General features: G+C 37.8%; 1 protein-coding gene across 1 annotated transcript in view; it reads right to left on the reverse strand.

The window, feature by feature from the left end:
- TTC21A (tetratricopeptide repeat domain 21A) overlaps window positions 1–21,343 on the reverse strand; it is a 73,353-nt gene that overhangs the window by 35,542 nt on the left and 16,468 nt on the right. Inside the window, exons 5-19 of the mRNA XM_050941526.1 lie at window positions 20,897–21,019; window positions 20,156–20,313; window positions 19,265–19,349; window positions 18,242–18,340; window positions 16,743–16,938; window positions 10,855–10,952; window positions 9,683–9,883; window positions 9,313–9,442; window positions 6,477–6,634; window positions 5,583–5,798; window positions 2,945–3,183; window positions 1,110–1,182; window positions 798–908; window positions 484–622; window positions 59–162 (exon numbers count right to left, since the gene is read on the reverse strand). Coding sequence (XP_050797483.1) covers window positions 59–162; window positions 484–622; window positions 798–908; window positions 1,110–1,182; window positions 2,945–3,183; window positions 5,583–5,798; window positions 6,477–6,634; window positions 9,313–9,442; window positions 9,683–9,883; window positions 10,855–10,952; window positions 16,743–16,938; window positions 18,242–18,340; window positions 19,265–19,349; window positions 20,156–20,313; window positions 20,897–21,019 — 2,130 coding nt within the window. The remainder of the gene's footprint in view (window positions 1–58; window positions 163–483; window positions 623–797; window positions 909–1,109; window positions 1,183–2,944; window positions 3,184–5,582; window positions 5,799–6,476; window positions 6,635–9,312; window positions 9,443–9,682; window positions 9,884–10,854; window positions 10,953–16,742; window positions 16,939–18,241; window positions 18,341–19,264; window positions 19,350–20,155; window positions 20,314–20,896; window positions 21,020–21,343) is intronic.

Raw genomic sequence — 21,343 nt, forward strand, 5'->3', positions numbered from 1 at the left:
TAAATGATTAGGGAAGATCTCTAGCATTGTATATGGCTTGTATAACCTCATGAATTACCTTGTTCAAAGTTCCCATCATTTCTTCTTTTTTATGGTTTTTGTAAACCTTTGCTAGTAAAAGCAGGCTCTTCACATCCTTCATCATGGAAGGCAAGTTATTAACTGAAAGATTAAAAATGGTAATATGTTATCGCTCTAGTCTGACATTTTTCTGCATATCAGAAACAAGAACTGAATTGCTATTTGGAGTACATAGTTAAGTATTTTTGTGCCACCCACAAGTGTGTAAACCAAGACCTGGGAAAGTGCCCTCATGCAAGGCAATTTAAATATTTATTGGAAGCTTGTGTAAATGTACTTAGTCTAGAAATATAATTAACTAGAATACTTATTTATGAAGAAATTCATGTTATATATTGTAAATGATTCACAGGCTTTGATCCTACACAGAGCAAAATTAATAGAAAGGATGAATAATGCTACCAGAGTCATGCTCCAAAGCTTGATTCAGAACGCTTTCTGCCTTGTTAAACTTCTTGAGTTTGAGGAGGAGTTCAGCAAGATCATGGCACAAGAAGTCCTGCTCACTCATCTTTAGAGCTACTTCATAATAATTAATAGCCTACAAGGAAATTTAAAAATGTCAATAGAATATCCCAAATACAGAATTACAGTAGGTCAAAATGAAACATTCATTTATAACTTCTGTCGTCTATTCAATTTCATTATTTCTCTTTGTTTCTTTGTTCTTATGATTTAAGTGTTCAATGAATAAAATAAATCCTTTGTTTCAAGACCTTGCTATATTGATGAGTTTTCACATATGCTTGTCCAATTTTTCTGGCCAGTGCTGCATCTAAAGGATTCTTTCTTTGAGCTGCTTCGTATACTTCCAAAGCTTTCTCTGGCTAAAAATAAGTGACAGAAGTGGGGGTTATTTTTTATGTGTAATATTAGCAGTTAGGAATATTTTTGTCAATGAGTCAGCAACATTTATTGTATGTTATATAAGCACTAGTTATTAACTGATTAATTTTGAAATCCAGCTTTTCAGTTAAATGTATTTTTGTTTGAATTACTATAGATTTATTAAACACATTTATACTAACCTCTTGAATATTCATGTAGGCCTCTCCCAAGAGAAGGCTAGTATGAGGACTTGGCAATTGTTCACACAGTTCGCTATAAAAAAAAGTGAGAACAACATGAATCAAGAAACAATAAGAGACAAATTTTGAAATCTAATGCATGAAATGTAAGAAAAATATAAGAACCCTCAAGAAAATAAAGTCAGTTCTGTCATTCAAAAAAACAGAGCAAGGACTTGAGCCGGTGTAAGTCAGAGTAGCTCCAATGACTTCAATAGTCACTGTCCCAAAATGCTTGAACAAGGACAAGATGCAATACACTGATGCAAGCTAGTGCATCTGGGAAAACATAGTATGTGCCCTGTTTACATGGATTACTCACATTATCAATGAGAAACCACATGCCAGTGTTCAGTTCTCAATATAGAAATAATATTCTGAACATCATTTAGTGCATTTTTCGAATGCTTTTAATGTGTATGGAAATTCATTACAATGATTATGTAAAATCTCTTTCAGTTATAAGAGGTGCTGGACTGAGGATTTTGCCATTTGTGTGACAGTAGAAAGCTGTTAAACTAATGATTTATGACTCAGGATATACAATCATTTAATCATAGAATCATGATGTCTACTTTTATTTTTGTAGGTTCAGATTCTGCCCCCTCTTCTCATTTTGAGTAGTATCTTACTCTGAGCCAAACTGTGACCCAGGCAATGGGTGGTATGAGGGAGTGCATGATGCTCCCTCCTGCCTCTGTTGCCATTTAGCTTAATCATCATTATTAGCATGGGAGGTGATGCAGGCTAACCATGCAGGTGAGGCAGAGGGAGCAGAGAGAGGTCAGAGCCTTAGCTCTGCTCTCCCAACATGACAAACACCGTGGGTGTGCTTGATGCTTCAGGGAGCATATGCTGCATTGGGTACAGCCTCCATACAGAATGCTCTCTCTGCAAATCACTGTTGCCTGCTCAAGCTGCTCCTGGGGCAACACAACAAAGCACTGCCCATAACACAGGGCTAATGGCAAAGACATAACTGAGCTCTCTGCAAGCAGTCCTACTGACTGAGTGGTCTAATTTTGGAGGAAGGCCATACTTCATGCGAGAGTGACAGAATCTGGCATTTAGTCTTCCTCACTTCAGTTCTGTTCCCCATAAAACCAAAGTTATCCAATCGTCAAAATCAGTCAGTATTTTATGTTTCTGATGACAGAAGAACTTTTTTGTCTTCTTTAGCTGAAGATGGAAAGCCTCTTTCAATAAAGAAAATGCTAGTTCTGAAATAGAAATATCTGACCCTTAAAACGAATTTTGGGGGAAATATTTACTGTTAGCTAGTGATTAAGTGGCAAATTCTGCCATCCATACTCACACTGAGTACTAACTTACTCCAAAAATTGATTTTTGTTTTCAGTAGTACCACCTGCAGAGTAAGGCAGTTCTCAGGATGAAAAAGGTGGCACAATCTGACCCCAACTGTTTAGCATCATATTTTATATCATAACAATGTTCATTTGGTATTTTTAAATATTAATGTATTTCCTTAAGATTCTCAACTGTTTCTAATTTTTCCTCTTTCCTCCAAGATACTTAGAGGTCTTGTTATCTTAAAAAAAATATGAATGTTTATGACAAACAACACTGAAATAAAAAACTGACTTGTGGAAATGGACCCTGTTTTCTGGATTCACAGTTCTGTACTTTAACTCTTAGACTATGCTTCCAAAAGGCTCTGAAATTGGTTTTGTTCTATATTGTCAGCATTTTTTCTGTATATAAAGCCATCATCTTTTTAAAATAAAATATTTGAAAATGTAAACATTTTTAACAGAATTAATCTGAAACAATATTACCAATAACATCCAATGTATAGTCTCTTATCCTTCCGTATCTGAAGGTATATCTGAGCCATCTTTTCTTTAACCTCAGTATAATATGGCTGGCTTGGGGTGATATTTCTCAGCATGCTTAGCGCTATTTCCACTTCCCCCTTACTGAGAGCCAAATCTACATTAGCAACAGTGATGCGGATTTCCTCTGGAGTTCCACTAAATTCATTAATGGCATCCTGCATAATTTTAGTAGCTTCATGCTGGAATATTAAAAAATAAGTAAACTTGTAACTAAATTACTCTATTACCATCAAAGGGTTAGCTGGTGCAAAATGTATTTCATTTTAAAGCAGTTGGGCTTGCCAAACCCATTTTCATTTCATATTAAACCGGAGGTTCAATTGAATCCAAAACCCTAATATTGCAAACAGTGTGATCATTACTTTTCTTTTCATGCTAATCAGTTTTGCCTTACTGTTCCCTTTTGTTTCCCCTGTCTGTTTGTTGTATCCATATATTCAGTCTTATACTCAGATTGTAAACTCCTTGGGGCGTGTACTGTCTTTTGTTTGTGTGTTTGTACAGTGCTTACTACAGTGGGATTCTGGTCTATGACTGGTGTCTCTAGGCACTACTGCAATACAAAGAATAGTGTGATGCTTTAAAGTCTGACAGCATGCAATGTTATATCTGACATTGAATAAAAGTGTTTCCTTAAGCAAAAAAAGAGAACTATTATGAAAGGTTAGGATTTATTTAGCTAATCTATAACTGAGTAACTTGAAAGTTTGTGATATATTCTATTTTTTAAATTTACTATATGTAAGCAATAGTTAACTCCTTTGTAAATTATGTAAATATTTCAGACAATATGTGCTAGCTCCCTTTGAATAGCAGACACCAATCTGAAAGTAGCTTATTTAGGGGAAATATTCAACCTAATTCCCTTTTGTTTGGAGACGTTTTATTTCAATTAACCAATTTGTCCCAACTCTAATGGCAAACTTTCTCATGAGCAATATATATTTTAATTGGCAAGCGAGGGAAGGTTCAGCACTTCAGAACAGCACAGGCTAATTCTCCATGAGGAGACAAGAATGACACTGGAAGCTGTACTGCTATTATTACCCAAGGAAAAAAAGGCACCAACAAATCATGAGACTTTCTTCATTGTCTATTCTCCTGATTTTGTTAAGAGTGTCGCAATGCAGTTCATTTTGGATTTATTGCAGTTGCCACATATCTCAGTTAAATAACTGATGACAAGTTTTAATACAGATAATCTAATGAGCACTACAGAGGACACTATGGACTATGCCCAAAGGAGTGCACATTCTAATCACTTGATTCGAAGAAATTCTGAGTGCCTACAGCTCACACTAAAGTGAAAGGCACGTCTCAGGATCAGGCTCTAGACTAAGTTAAAGACAATGTATACACACGTAATACACAAGATGACAGATATACTACTGTTTCCAGTTAGTATAGGTACTTTAAATTTGAAATTATGAATTAAAATGTACCACGCAATTTTTGTTTCTAGTTAGAACTACAAATGGCATTTTTTGAATGACTACGTATTGTGGGAATATTTAAATAGCCTTTTGAGAGTGAGATGGAAAGTTTTAGTCACACAACTTCTCGGCTATTAGTTGTAGGATCCATATATAAAACTTGTTTGCATATATCTATATCTATATCTATCTATCTATATATATATAAAACCCCTTGTTATTTTATACTGTCTGTTCTATATAAGGAAGTACTTAGTATGTATGGTACACTACACTCGATATGGGTGAAATTCTGGTTCCATTGCAGTCAATGGCAAAACTCCAATTAATTTCACCCAGTATGTTAGATGAAACCACTACAATGTTGGCATATTCTGTATAAATGCATGCTTTCAGATTAATTGCTATCAAGTAGCTCACAGGTAGTATAGAGGACAATATTATTACATACAATAACATAATATATAGTGGATAACTGATAAAGTGAATATCAGCTATCCCCTCAGTGACATTTGGAATCATCTTCATTGTATTGCTAAGGAACAGGGCAATTTTCATAGCCTAATGAAGCTATGAGCCTAATGAGACACTTGGACTAACTTTACAGCTCCTGAAACGTACAGAGTATAGTCACATCATATAAAATATATGAGGAGCTTGCTATAACAAATGGACTGTATACCAAAAGGACTTCTTCTTTGAAGAGTATTTACAATTGTTCAAAATCCCTATAGTTTGAAAAATTAAGACTCTTTTACTGCATAAGAAAAGTACAGTTCCAGTGTGACTGCCCCCTCAAAACTGCTTAGGGAGGCCTAAGAAGACTGATTCTGTATCTTCTTCTAGGAGATCTCCTTTTCCTACAAAGTCAGACACAGACTGGACACAGAAAGGCCTCCTATGGGTCAATTTACAATCATAAAATATCAGATCTGCCTAATGAGTTTCACATCTTTCAAGAGATATTTTAATCTAGATTACAAATCATTCTTGTTGTGCTCTATTAATGTATGGCCGCTCTAGTTTTCCTTACCGAATTTCATTACTCTAGATTTACCTAATCAGAATGGTTCCTGACTTTTTAATTTAAAATTTATTTATAACATTCTCCTTACTGAAAATGTAGTTTATATTCAATTTCTTACCAGTTCCCCATTGAGTCGAAGAGCTTCTGCAAGTTCCAGATATATGGACACCCGTTCACTGGTTGATATATTGGTACCAAGGATTTTTTTACTTTCACCTTTCTTCATATAAGGTAAACTGATAATCATTTTTAAAATTTTTATGGCTTCTGGATAATCTCCTACTTTACTCAGTGCTCTGGCCTTGATGAAGTGATACAATGGATAATCACGAACCTGACAAATGTAGTAAATATATGCTGTATGATCATGACAAAAAGTCAGTTACTTTGCAACCAGAGCCTAATCCTGCAACAATTACTTATGCAAGTACTCAAAGTCTATTCTCAATTGCTGGTTGTCATGAAACCATTACTGTGGAATTGTCAAGTGCACTGAAACCACTTTGACTTGGAACACTAAACAGATGCTCTTCTGATACAGAAAAATTGCTCTCAACTCAAGAATGGTCACTCAAAAATAAAACTAAGAAAATATCTCAAGATCATAAATGTTGTAACCCTTTTTGGTAAAAAGGTATCTGTTACTGCAGATAGAGAGAAGAAAAGTGACCACTCTCAGGACATTAGACCAAAACCTTTACTGCAGCTCCTCCCATACATTTGATATGGTGATAAGGAGACAGCCACGAAAGATCACTGGATGGGGAGTACCGACCCTTCTGAAAGCACTAACATACAAAAGTAAACAAATGGGATATGGTGTTGTATGCCACTGCTGAAGCTGGTATCAGTATATCTGCATTTCTCACTTCTGTGTAAGTTACTTAAGGATATTTCCTAAGAGGAAAATGTTTAGTACAACATATAAGGGATTAACTCACACAGTGTATTGTATATTGTGAATAAATACTTCCCATAAAAAGATTTTTTTGTAGTCAGTACTAGTTCTTACCTGAAAATTATGACTGACCCCCAACTCCAATGAGTGAGAACACTCTCTGAAATTTCCTTGAGACAGATAGATCTGGGCCATGAGAAGATGGACGTCTGCTGATGTAGGGTCCAAATCTAGACAACGTTGCAGAGTACCCTGTGCATTTTCCAACTCACCTGAAAAACAACTGACCATTTTCTTTTGTTTTGACCTGCTTTTCTTATGAACTGTCTTAAATGAGCAACATGAATATTCTGCAAATGTAAATGTCTGATATGTGTCATGATGCTGTCAGTATCTCATATGAGAAAAGAACCACAGCCTTTAACCTATGAAGCATATAATTCCTCCTTAGGAATGAGAGCATAAAATAAATAAAACATGACGTACAGAGCACATCCAAAGTGCCAGTTTGTCAAATATATTCTATAGCTTTCTGGTATTCTTCATGGTCTTACATGTAGTTCTTACTGACTTTACAGCTCTGATGAAAACTCACTTGCTCTGTTTGGGTCTCTGGCAGCTAAAGGAGCATCAATCAGAGAAGCCTTGCTGTGTGATGCAGGGAAATAGCATTCTGACTCCTGGAGTAAGAATCACCAGAATATTACTGTACTTCTCTCCTAGCAACCAGAACGGGAGAGATGACAAAGGGGAGAAGAAACAACCTTCTGTTTTTTTTCCCAGATGAGAAGATTGAAAATACGATATTTATGAGTAGGAGAGAACCACAAAAGAGTTCTGGTTTGATGTACTGACATTGTTATGATGTTTGCCTCAGGCTTTTACATTATTATTATTTTTTACTTTAAAACGTTCACCACCGTAGTGTCTTGGCATCAATTAAATCAATTTAGAAATGATAATAAATCCCTTGAGAGGGAAACTCTCTAACTATTGCCTATACTAATATAAGCCCCATACTTTGGAGGACTATACAAGCATGTTGAGTCTCAGTGACAACATACAGGTACAAAATCTCATTTCAGCTTTACAGTGTGAAATAAAGATATCCCACCATGATTATACAGTGGTGTCACAACTTCAATTTCAACAATGAAGTAGCTCTCCAGTTCTTCTGTTCTCCAGTACTTCTTTGGAATAACTTTATTTAAAGGGGAATTTTACCAGATCATTTAATTAAAGGATAGTCTATTTCCAGCCAGACTAGTAATGGCTCCCATAGAGACCCACCTCATTCAATGCAGACACTCAATGCCACAAATGTCTTATATAGCCATTGGCAGGGTCATAAACAGATAGCTAAGGGTTAATGTCTCTTTCACCTATAAAGGGTTAACAAACAGTGACCTGCAAACACCTGACCAGAGGACCAATCAGGAGACAAGATACTTTCAAATCTCATGGAGGGAAGCCTTTGTTTGTGGGTTTTGGGTTTGGCTTTGTTCTCTCTGGGTCCTGGACGGGACTAGAGGTGCAACCAGGTTTCTGCCAATCTCCCTGCTACAGTCTCTTATCTATTCTGAATTGTGAGTAAGAAAAGGCGGTCACAGTCTTTTAAGTTGTTTTTTTTTCATTTACATATGTGTACTTGCTGGAAGTAGCTTAAATTCTGTTTCTGCTGGAGGAAGTTTCTTTCTATTGTTTATAAGTTGAAAGACCCTGTAACTTTTTACCATCTAAAGTGCAGAGATAAACCTTTTACCTTTTCTTTCTTTCTTATTAAAAGTTTTGCTTTTAAGACCTGTTTAATTTTTTTTCTCCTAGTTAAGGTTCAAGAGAATTGGTGGGGAGAAGGGAAGGATAAATTTTCTCTTTGTGTTATATTCACGCAGCTTGTATTGCCTCTGGGTGATGGGGAAGGTAACACTCCTTTCGGTGTGGTGATTCAAAAAGTTGAATCAGGCGATCTCCTAGTGTTCCCAGGGCGGGAAGGAGTTGGGAGGAAGAAGGGAGGGGGGAGGGAATGGCTTATTTCCCTTTATTGTGAGACTCAAGGAATCTGGGTCTTGGGGTCCCCTGGGAAGATTTTGGGGGGACCAGAGGGTATCAGGCCCTAAAAATTCCTGATTGGTAGCAGCCTATCAGATCTAAGCTGGTAATTAAGCTTAGGGGAATTCATGCTAGTACCCATATTTTGGACGCTAAGGTCCAGATTTGGGAATTATACTTGACACGCAGTCATTAACATTTTCTGCTCTTTCATTACAACCTCTGGAGACTGGATCTGTGCCCATAAGGCCAAGAGAATTTTAGCTGGAAATGCAACAGGAGTAGTATTTTCATCAGATCCTACCATTTTTCCCCACTTTTTTCCACTTCTGAGAAATAGTGGTTTAATCCCAATAATGAACATATTCCTAATGATCATATTTTCTTCTCTCTCAGTTTCATCATCATAGACCAAATAATGACAATTTCCTAAACATTTTACTACTCCTACCCTTGAAAACTGCCACTTGCATGAGCCAGTGTCAAAATCCACCTATATTTCAAATGTTGCGGTGTAATGTAATTTTATTGGACAAACTGAGGGACACAAGGAAATGTAATATGTCAAAATGTACTAAGAGACAAGGTGGGTGAGGAAATATCTTTTATTGAACCAACTTCTGTTGGTGGGATTGTCCCAGACCTGAAGAAGACTGCTATGTAAGTTCAAAAGCTTGTCTCTCTCACTAACAGAAGTTGGGACAATAAAAGATATAACCTCACCCATCTTTTCTCTCTAATATCCTGGGACCAACATGGCTACAACAACACTGCATACAGTTTAATCAGTTTAATCCAAATTTTCAGAATGTGTTCTAGCCGTCAATGAGTCTTAAGCCTAATGATTTCTTAGCATGTACATTTTTTTCTCTTTGGATTTAACAACATGGTCTAGTCTTACCTGATAAATATTTGACTTGTGCCATTAAATAAAGAGGTGCCAGCATACCAGGAGCAGCTTTAATCACTGGATTCAAAATTATAGCAGCTTGTTTAAGAAAAGGAGATACAATTTGACCAGGTGACCTAGGCTATGAAAAATTAAATATTAGTTTGGCCTTACTACATAGTTTACAGAAGTATACTTTACAGAGTGCCATTTCAAAAGGAAAACATATTGGTGTCTAGTCTCTCCTCCATTTCTACATATATCACCTCATAACAAAGGTTATGGGCATGTATTCTGGAGAAATTAAACATCTAGATTTCTAAATTACAATATCAAAGTTAAATATAAACAGATCATAAATGAATGCTAAATATTTTGTCACCTGTTTGGGACAGAAGACTAAATATTCCTTCACGATTTCAATCAGGAACATGGGGTTTAGTTTTTCATAGTATTCCATGCTCAGAGGAAGGCCGTGCAAAGCAGAAAAATGAAGTTCTGCAGCTTCATTCAGAAGGGCAGTTGCAACTGGTTCGTTCTTGTTTTTCTTTGAAGCAATAACTGCCTGAAGATAAACTAGAACCTGTAAAAAAGAAAATTCTGTATTTTACTATATTAGGACAAATGCTGTCTTTGGATAAGTGCACACAGCTCCAGTGTATTTCAGCGCAAAGACAGTAATCATCTGAAGGTAGCATTAGGCTACTTACATCAGTTTACATCAAATTGTTTTGGGAACTATCCCATTCCTTGTCTAAATGTTGGACCTTTAGAGCTTTGTATAGACATTTACATCCACGCACATTAGTACCAAATGAGTGTAAAACACTACTAAATCATAAGATAAGCATGTGCTTTTAGTGTTTTGCTAGACTGGGGCTGGAGCACTCAGCATCTTGCATAACTGAAGCACAGAGGGTGTTGCACCTTAGAAGCGTTCAGAAACTACAGCTAGAGCAGAATGTGGTTCACTTGTTAAGAAGCATCCCCTACTGAGTGCACATTACACTTGTGTTCCAGGGTCTGCATTGGCTGCTAATCAATTTCCAGATGAAGATTGATATTGATTTTGACCTATAAACTCCTAAATGGCAGAGACTATCTGCTTAAAAGACTCTCTTTCCCCATGTGATACAAAAGCAATTGCAATCATTGTGCTAGTGCGAACAACCCTGATTAAATGAAAGGAGGCTGGTAGTAGTGCTTTCTGTGAGGTAGCCTTGATTCTGGGATATTTTTCTCACCCTGATCTTCCAAAGCACAGATTTGGTAGTCTTCAGAACATCCTTCAAGACTTAGCAGTCCCTTCCTGGTTTTCCCGAGGATGAATTGTGCGGGGAAATGGAATTGGGAAAGTTTTTAGGCAGTCTAGTTCTGAAGATTGATTAAATATATTTTGTTAATGTTTGAGGGACAGATTCTGTCAGTCAATGAAGTTACTCGGAATGTACACCAGCATAACTGCGCAGAATTTTTAAGGGGTGCAATGTGCCTGGAACATGTGTAGAAATAAAGAACAAAAATAAAATAAACAATTGTATTTCTATATCTAACCGCAGATTTTCCAATGGACTGCTGAACTTCCTTTAGGAATTCCAGCTGGTGCTCTGCTTCATCCAGCTTCCCTTCCAGCACCTGGCACCAAATAATACCTGTAATGCAACAACATTAATACAATAACAGATCATGTACTTAGAAATACAGTAAAAAGGACTTTTAACCACAATAATAAAAAAGTTACTTATCTTACAGTAATTTGGTTCTTCGAAATGTTCTGTCCACATGGATCCCACTCTAGCTACACAAGCACCCTGTATGCATGAGATTGGATTCTTTGGACTAGCAATGTTCGTTGGGCTGTTCATGCACCCTGCATATCCATGAGCCCTTCATTCAAGGGCACAAAAGGCAGTGCAGCCTCAACTTCCATTCAGTTCGTTCACCAATACAGAATCCCAAGGTTAAAGGGCTCTGCATTAGCAAGAAGAAGGGTGGGTTATGGGATCCATGTGGACAAAACATCTTGAAGAAGTACAGTTACTCTAAGGTAAGTAACCATTTTTTCTTCTTTGGGTATTTTTTCATACAGATCTCACTCTGATTGGCATGCAGTGGACACTCTAAAGTCCTAGAGTCCTGTCTAAACAAAGACTGTAAAACTGCCTTGCCAAATTGGGCATCAGATCTAAAGGATGACACGAGAAAATAATATCTTGTAAAGATATGTACTGAACTTCAAGTAGAAGCTATACAGACTTCAACTATAGAGATCCCTACTGGCCAAGGAGGCTGCCTGAGCTATAGAAGAATGTGCTTCGATGTGAAATGGTGAAGTTAACTTTTTCAGTTAATAGGAAATCCTAATATAGTTTGACACCTATTTTGAGAGTCTCTGTGTTGGCTTCTGGATCTGTCACCAAAAGAAATAAAGTATCTTGATCATTTGTGGGTTGTTTTTTTCTTATTCAGACAGTAAGGAGAGAGTTCTTAAAACATACAGAATGTGAAATTTAGTTTTTGCAGAAAACAAGTGATGTCTTGGAAAGAATACTGGTAGGTGAATAAATTGATTTAATGGAAGTACAAGATGCTTCAGGTAGAAATTTGGGGTGTGGAGAAAGACTAGCTATCCTTATAGAAGGTGCTATACAGTGGTCCTGCGATCAGTGCTGAGATCTGCCTCATCCTGAGAGCAGAGGTAATGATTACCAAGAATTCCATGTCAATAGATAAATGATACAAAGAACAAGAAGACAAATTCAAATGGAGGCTTCAGTAAAGATAGTCAAACTACATTTAAGTCTCAAGGAAAAACCTTCAACAGGTAGGAACATGTGTTAACCTTTTCAAAAATGTCATCACCATGGAACGGGGAAAACTCTGTGTCCCTTTATGGGAGGATGGTAGGCAGATGTGGCTGCTAAGTGAACTTTAACAGAGAGACCCGAGTGTTTCAAAGATAAATTGTCAAGATGATTGGTAGAAAGACCTCTATGGGGAGAAGGTTACGGCACACAGCCGATACTGAAAACTTCTTCCACTTGGCCACAATAATAAGCCTTGTTGAAGGCTTTCTGCTCTGAATGAGAAAGTCATAATTGCTGTAGAGCGGTATTCATCTTCTAATATTAGCCAGCTAATGTTCAAGCTGTCAAATACAGAGATGATGCTTTCAGGTGTAGAATCACATGTTGGTTCTCTGATATGTCTGGAATGACTGGAAGCTTGAATGGTTCTTGAATCAATCGGTGCATCAGCTGTGAATACCAAAATTGGTCTGCCAGTGTTGGTACTATTGAAATGACCCAGGCCTCGTTTTATTTTTGTGAGGACCATGGAGATTAGATTAATCGGTGGAAATGCATAGGGCTTATTTGTGTTCCACCAAGAACTGAATCTGTGAGGATCCATTCATGAGGGAAGAGCATTTTCTGGTGAGTTGACCAGCTAAGTTGTTTTGAACCCTGGGCAAGTGCAGGGCTGATGCGATGAAGTACACATCATTTCCAGAGGAGAACGGTCTCTTAAAATAGAGGGGTTGGGTGATGCTGCCCCTCCTTGTCAATTTACATGCCATATCTGCACAAGAGGTAGATATGCTTTGCGAGCTAGACAAATTGTCCTGAGTTGTAGTATGGTTATATGTAGTTCAGATTCAGACAAAGATCACAGTCACTGGGTCTGTAGATGAGCCAGATGTGCCCCCTTGGCCCTATTTGGAGCATTTTGGGAGTTGGAGACACAGGCATCACACCCTAGCAGATATTTAGTGGATCCTTCCACCAGAGTAGTGATGATAGGATATTCTCAGTAACGACTACTTGCAGATTCATGCCACCTGTTTGGCTGATAGACTAACTTTAGTAATTGTTGGAGTGGACAGACACAACACGGCAATATCATGTATGTGCAAGAGGTCATATGACCCAGAAGTCTGAGACAGATTTTCACTGATGTCCTTGGCTGAATCTTAAGATCTGATATAAGATGACTCATGGTGTCAAACAACACTTGAGGGAGACAAACCCTTGCTGACTTTCAATCAAGAAGCATATCTATAAACTGGCAATGGTGACTGGAGCCAGGACACAGTCTTAGAGCGGTACTCTTTCCTACCATGGGCAGGAGGAACAATTGACTGACCCAAGGGGATCTGAGTGATGACGTCAGTAGACTCTGTTGAGGTGCCAGGTCTCTTCAAGTCCAAGGAGACTCAGGATCCAGGACCACTTGCTAAATAGTTTTGAAGGAACAGGAGCTTCTTTTTACAAAGGGATCTCAGAACCAGACACACCTTTTATTTAGCATTTTAACAAAAATAATTTCAGTCAGATGTCTCCAGCCTATTAGGTGACATTTGAAAAAAAAATCTACAGATCAAACATTTTTCAGGGACGCATCCCTCACCAAGGCCAGAAACACACTTAACATACCCTCATTTAAGGGAATGGGTGCCACACAGGTGAGAAAGATTTTAAAATCTGGACACATAGGCACCATCCCTGTGGTGGAAGCTAAGTATAATACCAAGATAACTTGAGGAAACTAAAATTTCCTCCACTTTTGTTAAAAGAGCCAATGGCCTAACTAGGCACTAATAACTATAAGAACTAATACTAATGGTCAAAAGGATGAGAAAGATACAGCTATGGGGTAGGACAGGACACTAAGGAAGTTCCATCTCGCTGTCACAGGTTGTAAGAAGGATCTGAGTGGCCCTTGGGTGAGGAGCTTGAAGACATGCAGGGCACAAGTGTAGACCTAGAGGCCACTGCTGAACAAATCTGATCTTCTTGTGTGCATGGGGCACACCTGCAGCACGCTCCATGTGGGCAAATACCCAAAGAAGCGCTTTCTAAATTGATAAAAAAAATGTTAAATTGGTATATACTCCACATTATTATCCAAACTGAACAATCTATCACTAATCATCAAAACACTTTAGCATGTCCTTAACTTTAGGCATTTGCTTGATTCTTAGCTTCAGTGGAACTTTTAAACATGTTTTAAGTTAAATAACTGTTTTAAGTGCTTTGCTGAACTGAGGTCTATGAAGTGCCCAGTCTTGCAAGGTACTAAGTGTTATGTGCTCTCAACTGATGTTGATTTCAGTCATAAAGGAAATATTACTACATTGCAAGATTGAGCTGTAGGCATGGTTTTCTTTTTAAGATTTGCAGCACTTACGAGATTGCAACTCTAACAAAAGAGCATTATAAGTGGGACTGCTAGCTCTGCCCATTATTAAGGCTGTCCAACACTTCCCAGTTTAAGACTCTTGTTTTCAGTTGCTTAGAACTTTGCTCAATTTAACTACTTGGGCTGAAATTTTCCACTCTGGGTGTTTGCCTCAAGTTGAATTTTTTTCAAAATTTTAATTTCAACAATTTCAAAGAAGAAAACTAAGAAAAAGATGTTGTTTTCTCAATGTTAAAAATCCTAGCAACTTTTTCTTTGAGAAGCTCTTGCTTGTGCTTTGGAACAGGGACTTGAAATCTGGCAAGGGGCAGGCCTTTGCGTCAGGGATGTGACTTTTGCTGTTCCTGTTAAAATCTGCCCAATTTTGGTTAAGTGATAAGCCTCTGAAAAATAGTAGTTTGCACCTGCACAGTGGTGACTTACTAGAACTTTGCAGCTAAATTCCCAAAGATTCCATCTGCACTGGGCATGTGTGACATACCAGGGTACAATCCAGACTAATGAGTATCTGTGCCACCTCTGCCTTGTAACCTGGGGTGCCCTTTACAATGGCCTTGCTGCAGTAGCTTCCAACCTGGACTGCTCACAAACAGCCTCCAGCACGTAAGTCTCTCCCAGTATGTCTGTGTGTGTGCTGCAGCCAGCCAGCCACACCTTGGCTTTTACTAGCCTTGGTTATGATACAGAGTGACCCAACACACTCCAGTCCCAAATCTTCCCCCAGAAACATACATGCTCTACTGCTCAGTCCTCTGCTGGACAGTACAAATATGTCATATCCATTGTTACCCCAAAAGGAGTTACCCAGACTCTTCAACTTTCAACACACTAGATTATATCTACAAGTTTATTAACTACAAAGAGAGATTTTAAGTGAGTACATGTAATGAGGCATAAAAGTCAGAAGTGGTTATAAGAAAAATAAAGATAAAACACTTACTGGTGCCTAACTTAAACTATATTAGATTCAAAGCAAAGTTTTCTCACCACATGTTTTAACAGCAGTCTTACTGACCAAACTCTTTAGGTCAATACCTCTTCCCCAGAGTCCAAAGGCTGCTTCCTTTGTCTCTTCAGGTACAGTGAATGCAATGGGCAGGGAGAGAGAGAGGAATGTCTTGGGGTGTATGCCTCAGCTTTTATAGTTTCAGTCCCCACTTTGAGAGGTACTGGATACTGCAGGGGAACATTGCTGGGGAACTCGGGGACAGGAAAGTGCAAGGCAAGATTTTAGACTAGCATAGTCCTGAAGAGTTTGCTTGCAAGGCAGACAAGCTGGTGAGTCAGAAGGCAACATACAGCTTAGCAGCAATAAAGCTCTTACTTGCTGAGGCCCTAGGGAACACAGTGGCTCACAGGTCTGTGTGCCTTGAGGAAGATACCACAAGGCCAAAACCAGAAAAGCTCTCAGGTCCAGGTAAAGCTGTTAGGAGTATGAAAGGTAATGCCCCGATGCAGGAATGCATGAGTGACAATGGCACCAACAGTTGGAACTGAAAAGATTGCACTTAGAAATGCAAAAGTTGCAGATACTGTACAGCTACCAGGAGAAGGAGAAACACTGTGAGAAGCATAATAAACAGAGACTTCATGAGGAGATTCAGTGGATGTGAACACAAGCTGTGATTGAAGTGATGAGTAAAGGCCGTCATAGACTGTAAGTATATAAAACTCCTGCACATTTGAAAACGTTATTGCACTCCATAGACAGGGATGACTTGTTTTCAGATTTTTGTGGTGTGGATGACATTTGTATCCATGCAAACATACAAAAGACCTTATGGGCTTGTAATATCAAATTTTCCCGTTTGGTAAAAGAATCCCCCACCTGCCCTTTTCGGGCAGGATTTATAAATGCCAGAAAAAAGGCAGGTGGGGGATTCTTTTACCAAACGGGAAAATTATTATAAATCCCTTTTTGTGCCACTGAAGCAGTGCAAAAGGGACTTAGCTTAGCCAGGATCTGGCCCATATACTCCATATATATGAGTGTATGTAAAAATACCATATTAATGCAAAAAAGGAAAACAAAGAACATGGATCAAACCCAGTTGCATTCAGATATTACATCTGTTAATAAAAAAAGAAGCTGAAGTAGCTGGTGTGTTGAAATATTATTGTTATTTGTTTCCAATAGTGTCCACAATGTGCTAACAATTTCCAAACACAAAAGAATGCCGATTCTCTGCTCCAAAGACCTTAAAATTATCCCAGTTTTCTTAAAGTAACCAAATCAATCCTACCTGTTAGAGCATCTACACTGCTTTCATCCAGCTCCATTGCTCTTCTATACCACACAGAAGCATCTTTCCACTTCCCCTGAAGAATTTGTTGATATCCCAGCTCATTAGCAAAACATGCATCTGAAGACTTAAATTTTGTATATGAGCGTTCAATAAATCCATATATTAGCTGCAAGATTTGCTGATTCTTCCCACACTGAAAGTAACAAAATTCACATGGACTACTGAACAATGTACAGAATATAAAGAAACAGAAATTTTACAAAAAAATTCCAATTCAGTCAAGATAAAACAGGAGGGAAATAAGTACTTAAATATAGCAAATCTACAAAATAGTTAAAAATAAAATAGGCCCACTGTCTTGGAATACCAAGCGGTAAATAGAATATTTGGAGTGAAATCATGGCTCCACTAAAGTCAATGAGGCTGAGATTTCATTACTCAGGAATATCCAATCAGTGGCCAAATATATTATGTATCATTCATAGAGCTTGTCTCCAGTATTAAGGGTGAATCCACTTCACCTATAACAAAGCCAAAATAACTGAGTTCTAGGTATGGGTAGAAGTTATCAAGGAAAAATGCTGGTTCCTCTGTTATGTGTAACTATTTCTTGTAAAATTCTCTGAGTATGTGAATGACATAGTCTAGATAACAGCTATGCCGGATAACACTGTGCTAACTAATGAATCTCGGTTTTCCGCTTGCGACATTTCTTCAAATTTATGCCTGCAAACTACTTAGCATTGTAAATTTTATGAACTCTGCAGAAAAAAGTCAGATGATACCCTTAAGTTTGTAAGTTCTCTGGGGAAAGGACTGTCATTTTCTATATGTTTTTATAGTGCCCAGCACAATGTGGCTACAATCTGGTTGAGGTCTCCAGACACTACAGCAATAGAACTATTTAACAAACATAGTAACGGACAGGTTCTAAAATCCATTGGCCAGATACTGTCACTATGACTCCTGTTGCGCTGTTATGTATTGCCTTTGTCTGTATGTCCCACTGAGGCAAAAAGGACTATTTGTGGAGTAAGGTTCTACTCAATGTGAGTTAGAGTGGCACGATAAGGCCCACAGCAAATAGTTCTAATATTAACCATGTAATGTTCCCCAAAGCACTCAAAGAAAGTAGCTCTTATTGAGTACAGATGAATAAAACAAACTAACTAAATAGGCAAAAACATCTAGAGTTGATTTTTTTTTAAAAAGGTAAAATTTTGGCCAAAATGAAAACCTACATTTTCAAAACTCTTATCTCTCGCAGATGCTTTGAGCAATTGCATCAAAATTTTAGAGAAACAAAAAGTACTTTCATCAGATGCCACAAAGGACATTTAAGATGGAAAGGATTTTTTTTTTCTTTTTTGGAGACTGAATCAGAGAGGTCCAGAATAGACCTATAATGGAAAACTAGTCACACCAGCAACTATGTAGTTGCTTCCACAGATGCATAATTACTATCAGTTTTTAAACAAACAAACAAACATGCTTACCAATCTACTGATCACTAGGATTTTTCGAAGATGTAAGTCTGCATTTTGAGGTTCTTTAGTCTCCAAAGAATGAATAAAATCTCTAAGCTGAAATGATGCCTGCAGAAAAAAATATTTAATGAACTAATTAATTTATTTCAAAATTAGAGGGAATAATTCAGATACTACTACCATTCTTTACTTAAGAGTCCTTTGAATGTTACACATGGTAAAATTCATGACCACCAAACAAAGTCTGAGTAGACTGGCTTTGCGTAGGGGACTGTGTTGGGATGGAGCATAGAATCCTTTATCAAGACAGCAGGCAAGATACAGGGCTCAGTGGCTGCTACTCAAAACCATGGGCTTCTTAATCACAAACCCATTGACCTCTCCTCTGCCTCTTCATCAGCCTACTCCAACCCGTACTCCACAGCCTACACCATCTATGTCACAGGAAAATGATGTGAACTCTCCCTGTACTTCTGTTCTACAGCAGAGTTACAAATGTTCTGTTGCAGCCTTCCATCACTATTGTGCTGCTGGATGATTTCTATTCTAACTGCAGAAATTACTTGGCCAAGTAAATGAGCATTGTGATTTACAGAGTATATTTACAACCGTTTAGGATACTAACAATAAACTGGCTCCCATGCCTTTCCACCAACTACATTTTCTATTATTGCTCTTAGAATCACAGAACCACTTGAGCTAAAATGCACCTCTAGAAGGCCATTGAGTCCATCCTTTGCACTTCAGGAACCTGGAAGGAGTCTAAAGATAGGATTGATGCAGGTGAGCTTTGAAGACTACATTCCAGCATCAAGTGTAAATGAAAGCATAATATTGATATTGGAGATACAGGGCTATGCTCTGATGGTGACAGAGGATGGTTTGGGAGTCATGGAGTGTTGGGATTGTCTTCTAGGATTAGAATCTCTTCATACCACTTCTCTTGAAAAAGTACCATGAGGTCTTTAAGGATCACAAAAAATCAAGGCCTCAACTTTATACTTCAAATACTAGTAAATATAGAATACTCACTGCATTCAAGTTTCCAGTTCTTGAAAGCTCATTTACAATACTAGCTTGAAGTCCATCTATATTGATTCCATCTTTGCTCAGGATTCTTAAATAATAATTATTATATGTAAGTTGCATACAAGTTTTACAAAGCAAAACAGAATATAATACATACAGTTATTTTTTAATAGATTCAGCTTGTTCTCTGACGTTGAATGAATCTAGTCATTGAATGAAAGCTTCATAAATGACACATTTCTACATTTCTAATTGTGGTAAAAAGGGAAAGTAGGGGTGGGAAAAACTGTGGCTCTGAAGTATCCAAGGGTACATGTACACAGCAAAGAAAACCCCATGACAGTGAGTTTCAGAGCCCAGATCAAATTGACTTGGGCTCACAGGGCTAAAAATAGCTGAGTAGACATTCGGGCTCAGGCTGGAACCCAGGCTCTGAGGTCTGTCAAGAGGGGAGGATCTCAGAGCTCACAGCTGCAGCCTGAGCTTGAATGTCTACATGGCTATTTTCAGCCCCATATCACAAGCCCTACGAGCCTAAGACAGTTGACCTGAGCTCTAAGACACTGCTAGGTAGGCGTTTTTGCTATGTAGACCTAATCTGAGAATTTACATTCTGATATAAGCAACAAATACTCTCCCAGGGACACACATTTCAGTTACCATGAAACTGTGCTTAATATCAGGAAAAATTATTCTGGGACCTCATGGAAGAAAATTGCTTAAAATATTTTAAGTCGTTAAAGATATTTTGAGGAAATGAATTTGAAGAAGATATATAATCTTAATGTTACAAATGTATGTGTAAGAATTTTATAGAGGCATGTAACAGAATTTAGAAAGGAAATGACACATCTCAATCTGTCTTGGGTTTGCTCAGTTTTTATCATCCCCTACCTTAGTGCAGTTTCTAAAGTTTGCTCCCAGTCTTGCTGAGCTAAAAATAGCCTCATCTTGAGGATAAATGCTGGTATGAAACCAGAAAAACTGACTATTATTTGGTTAACTACTTCCAGAGCACCTGAATAGTTCTGTTGCATCATGAAATATCTTGCCTATGGAGGAAAAAAAAAAAGAAAAACAATCTCATTGATTCAGAAAAGTGGCAGATTGTACTGATATGCTAATAGATTATTATTAAATTGGTAGCTAATTATCATCTGCTTCATTATTTGAACCAGCAAAAGATCCAGATCACTTATTGTTGCAGCAACTGGAGCCAACAAGAAGGGGGATTAAATTCAGGGCCTCTAGCCCTTCACAGGTAGTCATCACAAGACTCACCAGTAACCATTTAGAGAACTGGATACCAGGAACTCCCATTCCCTACCCACTTTCATGGTCAGAAGTAGCAAGGGAGGAGCTGGAAGTTAATGGGAGTTAGGCACCGAACCTGCTTAGGCACTTTTGAAAATCTTTCAAGGCACCTATCTGCATCTTTAAGTGCCTAAATCCCTTTGAAAATAGACTATATATTTCTGGAAAGCAACCTAGGGGTCAACAATGCTATGAATGGGCACAGGAAAAGGAAGCTGTCCTGTGTCCTCTGTCAAAAATGAAGTCCAATGACAATGAGTGAAGTAAGAAGGAAAGTATAAAACAACAGTTTAAAAAAACCCCAAGAATTAACAATCATACCTTTCCCATCATCCCAAATATATCGGTGGTGTCTTGGATCCCTTCATCTAGGTATTTGATAGATTTCTTAATAGCATGCTGTTTGTTAGATGTACAGTATATCCATCCTTTAAGCATAAGACCCTGTATAGGTAAAAAAACCCAAACATATATTTTAAGTTATACAATAGGCAAATCATAATACGCAGTGAAGAGTCTTAATTTCTTGTCTCAAGTACATTTATTTTTGTTTAAATATTTAAATGCATAAAAATAATAAAAAGGTGCCTCTCACAATCTCTAAGCACCTTTGAAAATTATTTAAAGCCACAAAAGGTAGAACATCAGAAAGCAGCATCACCTTCAGCCATACATAGCAATAACGGAAGCAGCCTAATAACAATATACTTGTCTTTAAAATTACCTTAAGCATAAAAGCGTCCTCCTCACTAAAATTCAATGAGCATT

Source organism: Gopherus flavomarginatus, chromosome 2 (genome assembly GCF_025201925.1).
Source record: "Gopherus flavomarginatus isolate rGopFla2 chromosome 2, rGopFla2.mat.asm, whole genome shotgun sequence".
NCBI classification, from domain to species: Eukaryota; Metazoa; Chordata; order Testudines; family Testudinidae; genus Gopherus; species Gopherus flavomarginatus.